Raw genomic sequence first — 18218 nt, 5'->3', positions numbered from 1 at the left:
AATTTAAAAATTATGGGACTACCTGAAAGCCATGATCAAAAAAATAGACATTACCTTCCATGAAATTATTGAGGAAAACTGCCCTGGTATTCTAGAAGTAGAGGGCAAAATAAATATTGAAAGAACCCACAGATCACCTTCTGAAAGAGACTTGAACAGAGAAACTCTTAGGAATATTGTGGTCAAATTTCAGAGTTCCCAAATCAAGGAGAAAATACTGCAAGCAGCTAGAAAGAAACAATTTGAATATTGTAGAAATACAATCAGGATAACACAGGATCTGGCAGCTTCAACATTAAGGGATCAAAGGGCTTGGAATAGGATATTGTAGAAGTCAAAGGAACTGGAATTAAAACCAAGAATAACCTACCCAGCAAAACTGAGTATAATACTTCAAGGGAATAAATGGTCATTCAATGACACAGAGGACTTTCAAGCATTCATACTGATGAAAAGACCAGAACTGTATAGAAAATTTGACTTTCCAACACAAGAATCAAGAGAAGCATGAAAAGGTGAACAGGAAAGAGAAATCATAAAAGACTTTCTAAAGCTGAACTGTTTGCATTCCTACATGGAAAGAAAACATATATAACTCTTGAATCTTTTCTCAGTATTTGGGTAGGTGGAGGGATTATACATACATACACACACACACACACACACACACACATACACACACACACATAGAGAGAGAGTACAGGTTGTGTTGAATCAGAAGAGATAATATCCACACAAAAAAATAAAATAAAAATTAAGGGGTGAGGGAGGAAAATACTGGGAGGAGAAAGGGAGAAATGGAATGGGGCAGGCTATAACTCATAAAAGAGATAAGAAAAATCTTGTTCAATGGAGGAGAAAAGGGAGAAGGGGAGAGGGGAAAAGTGAAGCTATTATTTCCACATATAGCTGAAGGAGGGAATAACATGCTCACTAAATTTAATATGAAAATCTATCTTACAACACAGTAAAGTAGGGGAGGAGGTGACAAGTGGGGTGAGGGGAAAGATAGAAGGGAGGGCAAATGGGAGAAGGGAGTAACTAGAAATAAACATTTTTGGGAAGGGACAAGTTCAAATGAGGGAATAAAAAAATAAAAAAAAATAAGGGAGGATAGAGTAGAATAGAAAGCAATATAGTATTATACAACATGATTATTATGGAAGTGTTTTGAAAAATGGCACATATTTCGTCTGTATTGAATTGCTTGCCTTCTCAGTGGGGATGGGTAAGGAGGGAGGGAGGGAGAGAAGTTGGAATTCAAAGTATTAGTAATGAATGTTGAGAATTTTTATTGCATATAACTGGGAAATAAGAAATATAGGGAATGGGGTATAGAAATATATCTTGCCCTACAAGAAAAAAGAGAAGATGGGGATAAGGGAAGGGTGGGGTGTGATAGAAGGGAGGGTACATTGAGGGAAGGAGTAATCAGAATGCAAGGTATTAGGAAGCAGGGGGAGGGGAGTGATGGGGAGAAAAATTGGACATGTTAGAAAGTAATGTAAAAACAATTAGGATTAAAACAATTGACTGAATTAATTACTGAGAATAAATCAATGACATCTTTAGCTTGGGAAAAAGAATTTTAGTCTAAATTTCCTAGAGGTAGGTAACCTCGGATAAAATTTGGCATTGATGGAAAAGTTAAGGTTTTAATGGTAAATTTGATTTTATGGTTGCTATTTAATCAGGAACTAGAACATGTATAGAAAGGCATGTAAGCCACTTAAGACTTGCCTCAAAAAATGTTCCTTAATCAAAGTGAAATTATAATCATATTTGAAACCTGGTTATTGGAACTTGCTATTTTAAGATGCTATGAGACTATTAAGTGACTATTCTTCTGAGTCCGACTCCAGGTATGGATAACAAGAAAGGCTATCTGAACCTCCAATACATGATGCCAGTAAGCCTGTGAGATGTTGGTATGAACTGAAAAAGGTGATCTCATGAGAAGGGTGGGAGAGTGGCTGTTCAGCCTGGGCTGAGGTAGGATTCTTCTGACTCAATTTCCCCACTGACACCTGGCAGACTTTAAGCCTGACTGAATGCAAATTGACAATCTACTGCTTCCTGGAACTGACGTGAAGATGGGGAGATATTGGTTCCCTGAAGTGTCTCTACTCTTAGTGGCAATTTCCTACAGTCAAAAAGTTTATAAGCTTTATACCAGATCTATTAAATTATAGATTGTTGGTAGGGGAACATCTGAGGTTGTCTAAAATTAACCTATTAGGCTTAGGACTTTAGACCAACAACAATAAGTTAGGTCCTTTAATTCTTAGTAATCCTGTGGAGACAATTAGGTCAAGGGATTGTGAAGTTAGCATACATAAATATTATTTGTGTCTCAGGTGGTAAATGTTTTAAAAAACATTCTTTTGTGGTCTATATTGTAAATGCTTTAAAAAGAAGCATCATCTGACCAAAAGTTGGAATTGTTTTATGTGATATTAACTGTGTTAAAAATGAAAAATAAAATAAAAAAAAAGAATTGAGAAAGCAGTCATATGGGTCAGTATTCACAGTGCCTGACTTAAAATGAGTGATTACTAAATGATTGTTGACTGATTTTTACTCAGGGAATATAGTGTTGTGAGTTTAGTCTGAGACCAAAACATCTGGTCTACTGAGTTAGCTCAGAGAGAAGAAGAGGGAGGAGAAGGAAGAGGAGGAGGAGAAGGAGGAATAGAAAGGAGGAATAAATGGAGGAGGAAGAGGAGCAGAAGAAGAAGGAGGAGAAGAAAGAGAAGAAGAAGAGCTATACAGACTAACTGTTCTTTTCCCATTCCTAATATTCCTTCCAATACTAAAATTATAGAATCTATGAACTAGCAATACAGTTCATATTTCATGCTGCGTAGCATGGTGGAACTGTATTGAATCATGAGTTGATCTCAATACTGACCCTGTGTGGCAGAAGTGAAGAAATGTTTTTGAAGAGAGATGGCTCCCTTGGTTAAGCTTGAGATTTCATTGTTCAACATTTCTAATTCTATGTTGTTGATGATCAGGTCTTCTACTGGTTATTTAGCACATATGAATCATGTTATAGTTTCAAAATATTTCTCTATCATTAGCAACTTCTCAGTATGAATCAGACTAATTTTTATTATCTCTTCCTAACAGAGCAGGAAATGAAAAGGAGACATGTTTTCCCAGAAGTATCATAAGGAACTGCAGACATAGATTTTCACAGTTGTTTGGCTTCCTGCATTTCTGAGGTAGATCTAGTTCTAACAATAATAATATTAATAATAATAGTTAGCTTTTACATGATAATTTAAGGTTCACAAAGCACTTTACAAATATTATTTTATTCTAAGAATAACCCTATAAGGTAGGTGCTACTATTATTATCCCCATTTTACAGATAAGAAAACTGGGACAGAAATTAAGTGACTTGCTCAGAGGTCATATGTGAATTCATGTCTTCTGACTGCAAGTCCAGTACTCTATCCCCTGTATCACCAAGCTGCCTAATATAATAGCAAGGACCCTAGCATACACAGGAGGGTCTGTTGTACAGGTTCTTAGATCTGCTTTTCTAAAAGGAAAGCAATTTTTGAGGGGTCAACAATAACTTTAATCAAACACATATATCATTTACTTCATTCAGGGAAAAAAGTCAGCACCCCAAATTTCTGAGAAGGTGCAAACAGAGAAATAAAGACCAACAGACAGGGCTTCCAACTGTCTGACCATAAGGAATAAAATATCACGGCTCAACAGACAGATCCAATTGTCTGACCATTGCATACATACATAGTTTCCAGAGAGAGAAGCACCAACATCTGGGTTTTCAAAGCAGGGATGGGATTGGGGGGGGGGGGAGGGTTGTTGCTTAGCAGCTACCCAGAGTCTTGTATGGCCAAACAAATACTTCTAATGAGTAAACCCCAAAATAATACCTCACCTCAGAGTATGTATACACTTTTCAGAGACATAAAGCATTACCCTCTGACCCAACACCTCAATAGGAATCAACAAAAGATATTGAGGCATGTTAATGGGCCGGGAATATCTTTAACTCTTTCCCCCCACCCCTGACCATTAACTTTACATTAGCATAATGTAATCAACATGACTTCTGGAATCTCAGTGTGTAGTTGTACAGTATTGAGCAAGTCCAGGTTATTCCTAGTTCTTTGAGCATTGGGAAAACCAAGTTGGTCCTAGTGATTTTCTGGGCACAAGGATGGGGTTTATATACCCACAATCTTCCTATCATCTCTGCAATGAAGGGAGAGAGGTGCATTCATCATGAAGTCGAGCTTGAGCATTAAAATGTCACAAAATCCAATTTTTATTTTTGTTGTTTTTGCTATTCTTTTCTTTTAAGATTGTTGGAATTATTACATTTACATACACATATGCATGTACATATTTACACATGCACCTATTACACACACGTACACATATATACATACATATATGTGTGGATATGTACATATACACATATATAGTTTTCTTGATTCTGCTTACATCACTTTATATCAGTTCATAAACCTTTTTATGCTTTTTTGTACTCTTAGTGTTTTTATTTAATATTCATTTTCATTCATTTATGTAATATTCCATTATATTTATGCAAAACAATTTATTTAGCCATTTCCTTATCCTTCAGGATCTACTTTGCTTAAAGTTCTTTGTTACTAAAATAAACAAACAAAAACTATTATATTCCTCAGCAGGCTCTATCCCCTACTCCCTAGATATTTTCTCCAATGGCACAGAGACCTCCTTAACCTGGAAGTTTACTTTTTATCCTTGAACTTCTCACCCTAGATAAATACGATTTCCTGTGGCACCTCCCTCTGGTTGGCTAGTTTTCCCCTGAACCTCTAATTTAGGGAATGCTTCCAAGTCAACCAGGTCTTCATTAAACTCTAGGCTCCATTTCTAATTCTCCAGACTTTCTGTCCCTCACCTCTTTTCGTTTTTTTTTTTTTTGTGTGTGTTGTCTCTTCCCATCCCAATTAGAATGTAAGTTTCTTGAGAGCAGATAGGGGTTATCTTTGTTTCTGTTGGCATTTGTATTCAGAGACCTTAGTACAATGCCAAGCTTAATAAATGCTTGTTGACTATAAATATTTTCCTATATGTGGAATTTTTATCTTTGATATCCTTAGGGTAATACATCTAGTAGTAGAATCTAAAGGTCAAAGGTTATAGACATTTTAGTCACTTTCTTAGCATGATTCCAAATTGCTTTCCACAATGCTTAGACCAATTCATAACTCCTACTACAATGTAACAGGGTGCTTGGCTTTTTACAACCCCTCCCACATTGACTACTACCCAGGGTACATTCTTTACCTAGAATCAAACCCACCTCGGGAATGTATTGAGTTGAATGGCAGTCTTGGAAGTCACTGCATTTGGCTTCATGCCAGCCACCAGTCTTTCAGGGTCATATTAAGTTAATTATAGAGCTAAAGACCAAAACCAGAAATTGTCACTCCCAGACACTGTTCCAGCCTGTCTCAATACCCCCATTGGCAAGAGAGCTAATTAGACATGGATTTTTAAAAGCGACACTGTTTCACACAGCCAGGTGCTAGGGGATTTGGGAGCTTGGGACAGTCACTTGAAATTAATGTCAGTACTTTCTACAAAGCTATCTCTGTCCCAGTGATGGGTGGTCTTGCCAGATGGTCTTATAAATCCTATTACCCTCTCATGCCCTCTTCTTCTCTGTCCTACAGTCAAAATCTCTTATGTTATCAATGTCTCTGGGAAAAGCAGAGAAAGAAAACTGCAGAAGTCCTGCATAATTGCAACTAAAATTATTGATGATGATGATAAAATATCCCAGTAGAATCATTAATCCTATAATCAAAGGATCAGATGTATCGTATTATGCACATTCTCTGCCTGATAATAATCCATCCTATTTTAAGGACCTGTAGAGATTCTACAACTTTCTATGGCAAAGGATTGAACTTTATCAACAGTAAACTATTCCTCCTGTATAATAACCCAGTTCCCTTATGGTACTAGTTAAACCAAATTACTTTTTTTCTCTACTATCATCTTACATGTTTGTTCAATTGTTTTTCAGTCATGACCAACTCTTCATGACCCTATATTGGATTTTCTTGACAAAGATACTGGAGTAGTTTGCCATTTCCATTTCCTTCTCCAGTTCATTTTACAGATGAGGAAACTGAGGCAAACAGAGTTTGTTAGTAAGTGTCTGAGGCCAGATTTGAACTTAGGAAGATGAGTCTTTTTGACTCTAGTCCTGGTTCTCAATCTACTGTGCCACTTACCTGTTCATCTTTTTACATGAGAAGTCTCCAAAAGTTGTATGGGGATCAGAAGTTGAAACTGAATCTCATCATCTGAGGTGTTCTGGCACTTGAAGTGGCTATCCATGGGGAATGTAGCATGTTAGCTTTGTATATCTCACTGCATGTCCTCTGTCTTCATGGAGCAGATAGTCTAGTAAGAAAACAAAAAGATACCGACATAGATAACTATGTTATCCAACGCAACAGAAACATACCAGAATTACAGAAGAGCATTTTGTTGTAATCTTGGGGAGAGTGTTATGATTGTGAATGGAGGCGGATCAGGAAAATATTGGAAATGAAATTGAAATCAGACTTTAAAGAATCAACGCTAAAGGAACAGTTGATTAAAGGCAAAGAGGTATGACCTTGCAGTGACTATTTAGGGATATGGAGTTATCTAATTTGTCTGGAGCATGGAGTGGGTATACAGTAATAACGGATGAAAATGAAAAGGGAGCATGATTGCCAGATTATGGGTTGTTTTTTTTTTTTAATTCCATGGAGGAGTTAGAACTTACTCAGGAGGAAACAGGGAGCCACTGAAGGTTTTGGAGAAGAAAAGTAGCATGACCAGATTTATGCATAAGAAACAATATTGTGCCAAATCTATGAAAGCAGTTTTTTTTTCCAAGTAAAATCGTCTCTGACTATAGAGAATTTTAGTCCCATTGCCCATTGTACTAGATTGCATTTCCCTGATTTGTGGCATAGAAAGAAGGAGCAGGAAACGAAACTGGCAAGAATGAGGAAAATGAATGTTGAGAAAGCAGAGGAAAAGAAAAAAAGAGCAGGTCAGATTGTGAAAAAAAATCATAAAGTCAAAATCTACAACAGCAATTTGACATGGAGAGTAAAATTAATTATCTGGACAATTCAGGACAAATGCACACTTTGAAATATCTAGATAATTTGAAGGAAAGTGGGCTTGAGCTGATCTATGAAACAGCAGCTTTTACTACTTTATCTATTTTGCTAATGTATTTATGGCATAAAATTAATAAAAAAATTTCCAAGCAATACTCTACATTGTCCATGGTCGTTTTTTCCCTTGTGATTTTTCATAAGTTTGACCATACTGCTGAGTTATGCATAGATTGTCTACTTTTAAATAAGATTTCAGTTTTCCTGTCATGTATTTTCTATTCAGTTCAATGTAACAGCTATTTATGGAGTGCCGTTATATGCAAGTCAAGGTGAGGAATACTCAGATGACTAAAACCTGATTCTTTACCCTGAAGTAGCTTGCAATCTAGATTCTTAGTAAGATCTTTCAATGGGGGGGAGGGAGATAAGACATGTATATAAATAAATATGTAAAGAAAAGAGGACGAGAAGGAGAAATGGAGGGAGGCAAATGATGGAAAGAAGTCAACTTAGAATTACAGAATTAGACTGTAAGATCCTCAAGAGAAGGGGATAGTCTTTTGGTTTTCTTTACATCCCCAAGGTTTAGCACAGTGCCTGGAACATCAAGGTACTTAATAAAAGTTTACTGATTGACTGACAGCATGTCAGAGCTAGATTGTATCTTAGAGATATTAACTGAAACTTTATTTTACTGATGAGTAATTGGGCCCTGAGAGGGGTCAGAGTATTTTAGGATTATAGCTCAGAGGCCTTCTATTCCAACCCCATTATTTTACAGATGAGGAAATTGAGGCACAAGTAAGTTAACTGATTTGTCTGTCCAGGGTCACACAGGTAGTAAGCATCTGAGACCTAATTAGGGAAACACATCTTCCCAAGATCATAGGACTAGTAAAGCAAAAGTAACTAGAATTGAGCCGAGGACTTCTGACTACAAGGGTGATATCTTTTGCACTCCAATACCAGTTTCACAGAATCAAAGCTTTTTAGCATTGGAAAAGACATTATAGTTGTTCGATCATGGATATACATCTCTGCATCTTGTTGGCAGTGTTTAATTTCTGTACTATATCACCCTACAGAGCACTTGTTTGACATGTGAATGGGGAATACTCATTAAGCCTAAACATATTTGAAAACCCCTTTATTAATAAGAAGTCTCAGTTGACCTGTGATTTTCTATACTGTGCAGAATACAACAAAATGGGTCCTATAAAACATAACATAAAGGTAACATAAAGGTGACATGGGAAGGGACAAATGTGGGAATCTCACTTGAGGAAACCACTTAATTGGGCAAATGTTTCATTCCACTGTCAAACCACCGTGGATAAACATTAGATCTCCTATGAGTGAAAAAGCATTTACTAAGCACATACTAAATGCAAAGCAGTGTGCTGAGCACCCAGATCATAGATTTAGAGTTAGGAAAGGGGAAAGAAACCTTGGAAGTCACACAGTTTGACACTTTCATCATACAGATGAAGAAGCTAAAACCAGGAGAGGTGAAGTCACTACTTGCCCAAGGACATGTAGTCACTGTCGCCAGCTAAAGGCCAAGATTCAAACCCTGGTTATCTGACTTTTCCCATTCATTTATTATTTCCTCCATTAAAGTGTCATCATTCTTCAGAAATGACCCGCGGTTCTCAAAGGCTAGGCCAGCAGAGTTCAAACTCTGACAGGTCCCAAAGAGTTGGAAAACCTTCTGGTACGGTCGGGTCATTTAATGTCTGTTATGAGAAGACCTGCCTAATTTCTGAGAGGTTCCTCACAAAAAGTCTAACGAGCAGGTAATGCTCCCCACCCCCGCTCCTCTTGGATGCAGCAGCCCACGAAGACTGTCTCCCCGGGCTGAGGAGGTTGCTTTCCCAACCATCGTTTACTTAAATTTTTCTGTAGTCTCTTTTCAACTTTCCTCCCGTCTCTTCTAAGCCTCTCTTTTCAGCAGCTACTTCTGCTAAATAGCAGCTAGGAAAGGATCCCCCGTTCAGATTCCCCTGGCGTAGGGGGACCCTTAGGGGACAGGGTTCAATTTGGGGTGCCTCGCGCCCCTCCCTTCCTCACCTGTCGCTGACCACTCCCCCACTGGCTGCCCTGCAAAGACTGTGAAAGGTTGAAGCACTTGGCTGTGCCGCGGTGAAATGTTTCGGGAATAAGCCCGTCGTCGGGCCCGGAGCCCGGCACCAACTCTGGGAATCCCGGGGACCCTCGGGGCTCTGGTCTCCTCAGGTCCCCTCTGCCAGCCCTGCCTCCCTTCTCCTGCCCGCTTCTGTCTGCCACGTGAGGGCCGTCCCCGGGCCTGCCTCGAGCGCTAGGGGTTCGTTCTCCTAGCCGCCCGCCGCGGCGCGCGCTTTCTCGTGCCGCCGCTCCGGCTCCGGCTCCGGCGTAACCCAAGCCCTGGCCCCGTAGCCTGGCTGGGCAACTCGAGCCTAGCGCCTGATTGCCCAGCAGCGGATCTGCCACCTCCCGCTGCAGCAGCTGCAGCAGCTGCAGCAGCAGCAGCAGCAGCTGCGGGAGCAACGGCCCCGGGCAGCTGGAGTCAGAGCAAAACGGAGCGGAGAAGACCGGGGTGGGGGCTGGGGGGGAGAGTGTTGGTGAGCGGGGCTGAAGAAGCAGGAGGACAGGAGGAAGATCAGGGCCAGCCCAAAGAGGGGATGCTCAGCCCTCCCCCTGTCTCCTTCCGGGAGGGAAGATGCAGACTCTGAAACTGGCGCTGCTAGGCTGAAGCTGGAGCATCGGAGGTGCGGCGCTGCTCCGTGTGTGTATGTGTGTGGACGTGTGTGTGCGTGTGCCTCCTGTGCATAAAGAGGTGAGGGGAGGGGGAGGAGGAGGAAGAGGAGGTGGCGGTGGTGGTGGAGGAGGAGGATGCCAGGAGGAGCAGCAGCCGCCGCCGCCGCCGCTATGCTCCCAGCACAGGAGGCTGCTAAGCTCTACCACACCAACTATGTACGGAACTCCCGGGCCATCGGCGTGCTCTGGGCCATCTTCACCATCTGCTTTGCCATCGTCAACGTGGTGTGCTTCATCCAGCCCTACTGGATCGGGGACGGCGTGGACACTCCTCAAGCGGGCTATTTCGGGCTCTTCCACTACTGCATCGGGAACGGCTTCTCCAGGGAACTGACCTGCCGGGGCAGCTTCACAGACTTCTCCACCCTGCCCTCCAGCGCCTTCAAAGCTGCCTCCTTCTTCATCGGGCTCTCCATGATGCTCATCATCGCCTGCATCGTCTGCTTTACCCTCTTCTTCTTCTGCAACACGGCCACCGTCTACAAAATCTGTGCCTGGATGCAGCTCACCTCCGGTAAGTGCCTGCCCGCCCCCCTCTCTTCCTGGAGGGGAGGGAACTCGAGGTGTCCGGGGAGGGAAGTGGCAGAGCCCGGAAAGGGGCATTGGATGAGAGGAGATGGTGAGGGGATGGTTCTCTTTATGGAGAAACTTAATCGGACAGGGGATGAGGAGAGAAGTAGACCAGGCCAGTACTCAGAAGTCTTTCCCCCACCCCATCAGATGGGAAACCATCCCGTGGCTTTTGAGTGCCTTATACAAGTCCAGGGAAAAGCCACCTGAAGGGACCAGCTAGCTGCAAGTCAGTTGCTGGGAAGAGTCGGCTTGTAAAGGTGAAAGAAGTCATAGGAATCCTCAAATAGGAGGATTCTGAGGTGTGAGGGGCAGGGGGATGAGGAAAGAGAATTTGGGGAGGCTCTTCTACAGGTTTTGAGATTGTGTCTATCAGCCTACTTATTGGTGCCTTCCTGGACTATGGTTCTGTCATTACTGGAAGGCGACTGGAGACTCCGACTGCTGGTATTGGCTTGTGTCCATCTGCCCCAGGCTTGTTAAAGAAAAGAAACAAACCTTGGTCTGCCTTGAACGCTTGAAAATTCTGTAGTGGGTTCAGTCTTTTAAACGACAGCAAATGTAGAGTTCCTTGGAGATTTCCCAATGTCAAGTTTGCAGTTCTTGCCTTTTAGCTGTCACAATATCTCCCCTCACTCCCACCAGGAGGGAGAAGGAGGTCTTGGGAGAAGGTTCAGGTTCACTTTCCTTCGTAATTCCATCTTGGGGAGTGCATTTTGGGAGGTAGAAGATAAAGAAGTTAATTTCATTTGCACTCCCTGGAAGGTCTTTGCCTGCTTGGGTCAGAATTTGAATAGGTGAAGTAAAGAGATGGTTAAAAAATGCAGTTCTGAGCTTCAGAGTGACTTTTACCCCAGGAATAAAAAATAAAGTGATTTCTTAGGCACTTTGAAGAGTTTGGAAGTAAGACTGCTTCTCTCTTGTTCTTTCCTTTTGGCTGGTATTTACCAACCTCTCTTGAAATACCCCTTTGTACTTTGACACTTTCCCAAATACTAACCCTGCTACCCTAAGTTCCTTGGCCCACCCCTGTCAAGATACATAAGATACATAAAGTTGAATCTAGTTCCAAAAAAGGCTGGTTGAATGTTCAAATAATGAACGTATTTCATGGAGTTAGGCTTTCTCATTTGTATTCTCTGTCATTTTTTCTGATTTTTCAAAGCTAACACGCTTCAAGATTTTGTAGTTTATCATGAGAGCCTGGCAGTGTGTTATGGGGAGCAGGGCTTCAGTCTCTGAATTTACAAAGCAAGCTGACATATGTACATCTGGGTATCTTGTCAGCGCTTGATTTTTCTCCTGTACCATCCTATATATTACTTTTTTGATATGAGGATGGGGAATCTCTTTGAGACTAAAATTGTGTGAAAGTCATTTCTTTTTATAAATATAGAAAGTATCCCAGTTGACTGATGACACTATACACTCTAAATACCTGTATTGGAAAGGTACCAAGAAATGGGCATGAATATACTGATTTGGGAATTTTTGAGATCTCTACAGGAGAATATTTGTCTTTCTCACAGAAAAAAAGATACATTCTCTGCAGCTTCCTATGACACTTTTTTCCTTTCTGAAACTGCTGTCAACTTTAATGACAGTTTCAAACATGGTATAACTTTAAAATTTATCCCAAAAAATTAGACTCTTTGTAACAAATGTGTGTATTATAGAAACTCAGCTAGGGTTGCTCTGTTCTTGATTCCTATCCCTGGTTTGACCCTGGAGGGAAAAAGGACATGCAGGATGCAGATGTTTGGGGAAAGACTTGACCCTGCACAACTAATCTAATTTCTCTCAGTTAACTGACCTATTTAGGTTTGGTGTTTCAAATCAGATTCATCACTCAAACCACTGAAATTAACCTTGGATAAAGATATCCTGTCTATATGTTTATAAGATTTTATACACTAACACCAAACCTTACTATGAAACTAGAAAGGGAAGTTGTTTTTGGAGAAAGTTCACAGAGCTTCAGTTCATAGCTTACTGGGTTTGACTTTGACAATGTATTCTTTTCCTTCTTGCTCAGGGTTTAATGCTTTGAAGTTGTTTTTAGTATTTTATAAAGAAAAACCATCAAACATAAGAAAAAACCTTAAATTTTAAAAAAATTAGTATCCTTTGCTTTAGAAGAGTGAAGAATGTATAGTCTCAAGAATTTGACATAAATCTTTTTTTTTTTTTTTTTTAGATATTACTGTGAAACATTAGGACATTTCTCAAACTGAAAAGATAGGAGAAACATTACCTTCACTTTTAGAGAAGTATATGTCTATGCATGTGTTTCAAGCCTTTATTTGGAATTGCTAATTTTATTTGTTTTTTAAAAAAGATTCTAAATAAGACATATGGGAAAGTAGTTTCATTTACTGATATGGCATATCACTGAAAGCACAGTATTTGTGTTACAGAATCAAATCACATTAATACAGAATCAAATCAAATCCCAAGCAACAACATTCACTGTTTTGTTAATGAATGTGGCATAAACAGTCCTTCTAAAGGATGGCCATGTTTGAAAATTATGAGCTTAATGATATCAAGAAGACATTTTCCATTATATATTACGAACTTAATTGGAAACTGTAGAATGTTACCTTTTCACCTTTAATTGTCCTGTAGTACTTATAGTCTAAATGTATCTAGTAATCTCCAATGTAATTTGCCAAATATGAAAGACCAGATTTAATTCACCATTCACATAGAGAATATTAGAAGTCAAATGATCAGTTTAAATACTTAGTTAATGGAGCTATTTTTGTTTTAGTGGCAACAAATCCTAATATGTTCAGATCTAAAAATATTTAATAATAAATATTGATGGTGAGGAAAAACATATATTTGTTTCAGTGCAAGTCCTCTACTGAGAATCTTTCCCTTTTTCTCCTCCGCACCTGATTTTGAACGCAGGTTCAGGACCAGTACACTTGATTTGAGATCATAGCTACCATTGAAATTGTCATCATCATCATCACCATAATTATCATCTTCATCACAGATTTATTTAGCAATTAAAAATGTGCAAAGTTCTTTAATCAGCAAATCAACTCAAAAAGCATCTATTAAGCACGTGCTATATTCTAGGCACTATGTTAAACCCTAGGGATGCAAAAAAAGAAAAAAATAGTTCTTGCCTTCAAGGAGCTCACAATGTAGTGGAGAGAAAACAGGTAAACAGCTAAATACGAGTAACATTTATACATTATAAGTTGGAGATTGATCCCAGAAGGAAGGCACTGGCCTTAAGGGATACCAATTAAGGTCTCTGACAAAAGAAATTTTAATTGAGGCTTGAAGGAAGCCAAGGAAGTCAGAAGATAGAGATAGTAAAAGAGAGGCTTCGGGGTCAGGACATGGAGTGTCTTGTGGGAGGAACAGTAAGGAGACCAGTGTCACTGGATTGCAGAGTAAGTAGAGGAGAGGGGGGTTAAGATGTAAGAAGACTGGAATATTAGGAAAGGGCCAGATTGTGAAAGTCTTTAAAAGTCAGAGGATTTTGATCCTGGAAGTAATGTGGAACTATTGGAGCTTGTTGACTAAGGAGGTGACATGATCAGACCTGTACTTGTGGAAGAACAGTTGGATAGCTGAGTTAAAGGAGGGATTGAAGTGGGGAGTCTTGAGGCAAAGAGAGCAAACTGTTGCAATGGTTCATGCAGGATATAATGAAGGATTACATCAAGGTAGTGGCATGGTCACAGGACAGAAATAGGAGATGTGACGAAGGGCGACTTGACAAGAGATTAAATTTGGGATGAGATAGAGAATGAAGAGTCAAGGTTGATACCTAGGTTGTGAGCCTAGTTAACTGGGAAGATTTTTTATATTCTTGACAGGTATAGTGAAAATTGGAAAAAATGAGGTTTGGGGAGGAGATAATTCAGTTTTGAGCATGTTAAGTTTAAGATATCTATAGAACATCTTGTTCAAGATGTCCATTAGACAATTAGCGACAAGAACCTAGAAGACAGCAGAAAGATTAGAGAAGAATAAATACATCTTAGTATCCTTTATAGAGTATGACCATTAAATAGATGGAAGCTGATGAGATTACCAAGATAACTAATACAGAAGAGGAAGAGAAGAGGTCCTCAAACTGGATCTCAGGGGGTACCAACAATGTACAAATATAATCTGGATAAAATTACTGCGGAGGAGATTGAGCAATATTCAGATAGATAGGAGAAGAACCAGATAAGAGCCATATCAGGAAAGTGTAGAGAGAAGGTATTAAAGAGAAGAGAGTGACTGATAGTGTCAGAGGCACACAAAGGTCAAGAAGGTGAAGTTTGAGAAAAGATCGTTAGATTTGGCAATTGAGAGATCATTGGTAACTTTGCATAGGGCAGATTCAATTGAGACATAATCAGGAGCCAGACTCCAGAGATTTCAAAGGAAAGTTAGGGAAAGGGAAGTGGAGATACCAAGTGGATACCTTTTTTCTCAAGGAGTTTAGCCATGAAAAGGAGAAGAGATGTTGGATGATAACCAATGGAGATGGAAAGATCAAGCGAAGTTTTTGAGAATGGGGGAGAAATGAATGTGTTTGTGGGCATCAGGGAAGCAGCCAGTAGGCAGAGAGACGTTCCAGATAAATGACAGTGAGGATAATGGGGGGTGGGATCTTCTAGAGAGGATAAAAAGGAATGGGATTGCTTATACATGAAAAAAGGTTAGCTTAAGCAAGGAGAAGGGTCACTTTTTCATGTGAGACAAGGGTAAAGGAAGAGATAGTGGGGAGGGGGGTAGGAAGCATCTGAGTGATACAAAATTAGAAAGAGTAAAGAGGCAAATATGGGTGAATGGCCTTAATTTTTTCAATGAAATGAGAGACAGAGTTCTCACCTTTATATACATTGTATCACTTGGTCCTCACATCAATCCTATGTGTTAGGTACCATTATTATTCCTATTTAACAGATTAGGAAACTGAGGCCAAGAGGAGCTAAGTGACTTTTCCAGGATTACATGGCTAATAATTGTTTCAGACAGGATTTGAATATAAATCTTCCTGGCTCCAGGTCTAGCTATGCCCCAGGAGAGATAAAGCCCCCTTAAGGATTATCTAATCAATCCATTAGGGCAGCTAGGTGGTGCAGTGGATAGAGTACCAGTGCAGGAGTCAGGAGGACCTGAGTTCAAATCTCACCTCAGACACTTGACACTCACTAGCTGTGTGACCTTGGGCAAGTCACTTAATCCCAGTTGCCTCATCCTGGGTCATCTCTAGTCATCCTGATGAATATCTGGTCACTGGATTCAGATGGCACTGGAGGAGAAGTGAGGCTGGTGACCTGCACAGCCCTCCTTCACTCAAAACAAAGTCAAGTGCAAGTCATGTCATTATTTCTCTGATGGCATCGTCTTGTTCGGCAACAAAGGACGAACATACACACACAAAAAATCAATCCATTGGTTTTTAACCTGGTACCTATAGCCCTCAAGAAGGTTGAGTAGATTTTTGGGTGGAGGGGCTGTAAACTTGGATGAGAAAAATTACTTTTTTGTTTCCATTAACCCCTAACTGAAGTTTATCCACTCCATTTTAAAAACATTCTGAGAAGGGTCCTTAGGTTTCAGGAGACTGCTAAAGGGAACTATGATTGAGAAGAATTTAAGAACTTTTCGTCCTGTCCAATTTATTCCTTCTATTTTACATATGAGAAATTGAGAAAAAAAAAGGTGCCCATGTTCACTGCAGAGTTAAGTAGCAAACCTGGGATTCAAACACAGAATCTTGGATTCAGTTCTAGTGATCTTTTCATTGTTTCACATGAAGTAACTTCTTCAAGATCACTGAGATAGAAAGGAGGAAAGTTAGGATTCAGACCTAGATCCTTTGACTGAAAATTCCATGCTCTTTCCGCTGTGCCACACGCCTGAAAATATTTTTACTTGCTCCAAAAATATTTTCTTTAGCATCCTAGCCATGTTCGTCTAGCACTGGAAACTACGTATGAAAGGCATGGTATTTTAGATGCTGTTATGAGCTCCCTGACCTCTTCCTTCTATTTTCTCCAAATAATTATCAGTCTTCCAAGTGCAGAAACAAATCACTGTTCATTAACTCTTTCTTAACCTGATATGGAAGTTACTATGATACACCATTGAGAAAAAGGTTTAAAATTACATTCTTTGATTCTTTGTTTTTTTAATTTCCATTATCTAAAACTCTCAATACACCATATAAAAACAGTATATGAAATGACATACACACGCACACACACACACACACACACACACACACACACATGGACATTCAAAGAGTAAAAATGTCCATAAGCCAATCTACACAGGGAAAGAATTTGATTATTCTTATGTTCTGATCCCTCTTTACCCTGGAGAAAAGGTGGATCTCTACTTAGTTCTATAGGTTAATAAACTGCACCTAGTTTGGATGAGGATGGAAAGACAATGTTATACTTTTGGGAATTTTGATCCCTGCTTCTTTTCTCTTAGGGTACAGATTAGAAAATAGTAAGATAGTTTTCTTGAGTTAGAGTAAGAGTTTTTTTAGGCATACAATAACTAAACCTTGTAATGTTTTACAGGTTGTAATAATGTCTTAAATTGATTCTAGAGCCATATATATATAACCAGTATAAACTAAAGAGCAAATGTCTTGTGACATGCACCCTTTTGAATTTAGGCTGTTGCATTTTTCACTAGCTGAAGTCTCCAGATGGCATTAAAGATTTTGCAGAAGTCCAATGTAAATTACAAAACTGAGGCCAATCATTGAGAGACAAATGAGAGCCAAGAGAGTCACAACCACGACATTGGAATCATCTGACAAAAGTGCTAGTCAAAGAGGTGAACCTCTCTGGCACAGATAGAAGAGCCAAGAACATATTAATTGCTTCTTCACTTTTCCTCATCAAATGGTAGCAATTTTTTCTCAGTAGCTATTGTGAGGAAGTTTACTATAGTGGAAACCACACTGGCAGTAGAATCAGAAGATGTGGGTTCTAGAGTTCTCTTATCGGCTCTACCATTTACTGCCTTTGGGCAAGCCATTTAGCCCAACTTGGGCTACCTACCTTCTTCACCTATGAAATGGAGATAATAATACTTGGATTACCTACTTTCCCAACAAGGTATTTTTGAAAGTCAACCGTCACAATAAAATACAGTAAAACATTATATAGATATGAAAGTATAGTGAGTGGATGAGATAACCTTCCTGTTCTGTTATGCTACTTGCCAAATTTTCTTATAAAATTTCAAAATGGTATTGTTTATGTGAAAGTGAGACTGAAAAGTGAGATTAGGAATAGTTAAAACTCACTACTACCTCTACTGATGTTGCTGGACTTTGTCACATTATTGGAGTTCAAGTAAGAGAAAAAAATCAGAAAAGACTAATTTTAAACTCTTTACATGCTGTAGCTGTAAGTGAAGCTACATATCTTTGACAAACATGAACACTCATCATTTTCATTGGTTCATAGTATAGTCTGTTTCACAACTCAGTGAGTCCTTTAATCTAGCTTTTTGGAATTCCTTCTTGGAATTAGTTCCTGATTTGCTATCACTATGTTAACTTTGCCCCAGAAATGTACTTTCTGACCCATGGATGTTGGGTTTTTGTTTTTTTTCTGAGGGTGGTGTGGGGTATCAAACTTTGATTTTATTGATATGGTGAACTCTCAGTGAGAAGACTCCTAGCCTTATATAGTC

The 18218-nt window shown here is 39.5% G+C and overlaps 1 protein-coding gene across 1 annotated transcript in view; it reads left to right on the top strand.

The window, feature by feature from the left end:
- The first annotated feature begins 9776 nt into the window (after positions 1–9776).
- LHFPL3 (LHFPL tetraspan subfamily member 3) overlaps positions 9777–18218 on the top strand; it is a 705585-nt gene continuing 697143 nt past the window's right edge. The window contains exon 1 of the mRNA XM_072653128.1: positions 9777–10476. Within this exon, the coding sequence (XP_072509229.1) occupies positions 10038–10476 (439 nt within the window). The 5' untranslated portion in view covers positions 9777–10037. The remainder of the gene's footprint in view (positions 10477–18218) is intronic.

Source organism: Notamacropus eugenii, chromosome 3 (assembly GCF_028372415.1).
Source record: "Notamacropus eugenii isolate mMacEug1 chromosome 3, mMacEug1.pri_v2, whole genome shotgun sequence".
Classification (NCBI taxonomy): Eukaryota; Metazoa; Chordata; class Mammalia; order Diprotodontia; family Macropodidae; genus Notamacropus; species Notamacropus eugenii.
The sequence above is the reverse complement of the archived record's forward strand: the minus strand, read 5'-3'. Positions and strand labels throughout refer to the sequence as shown.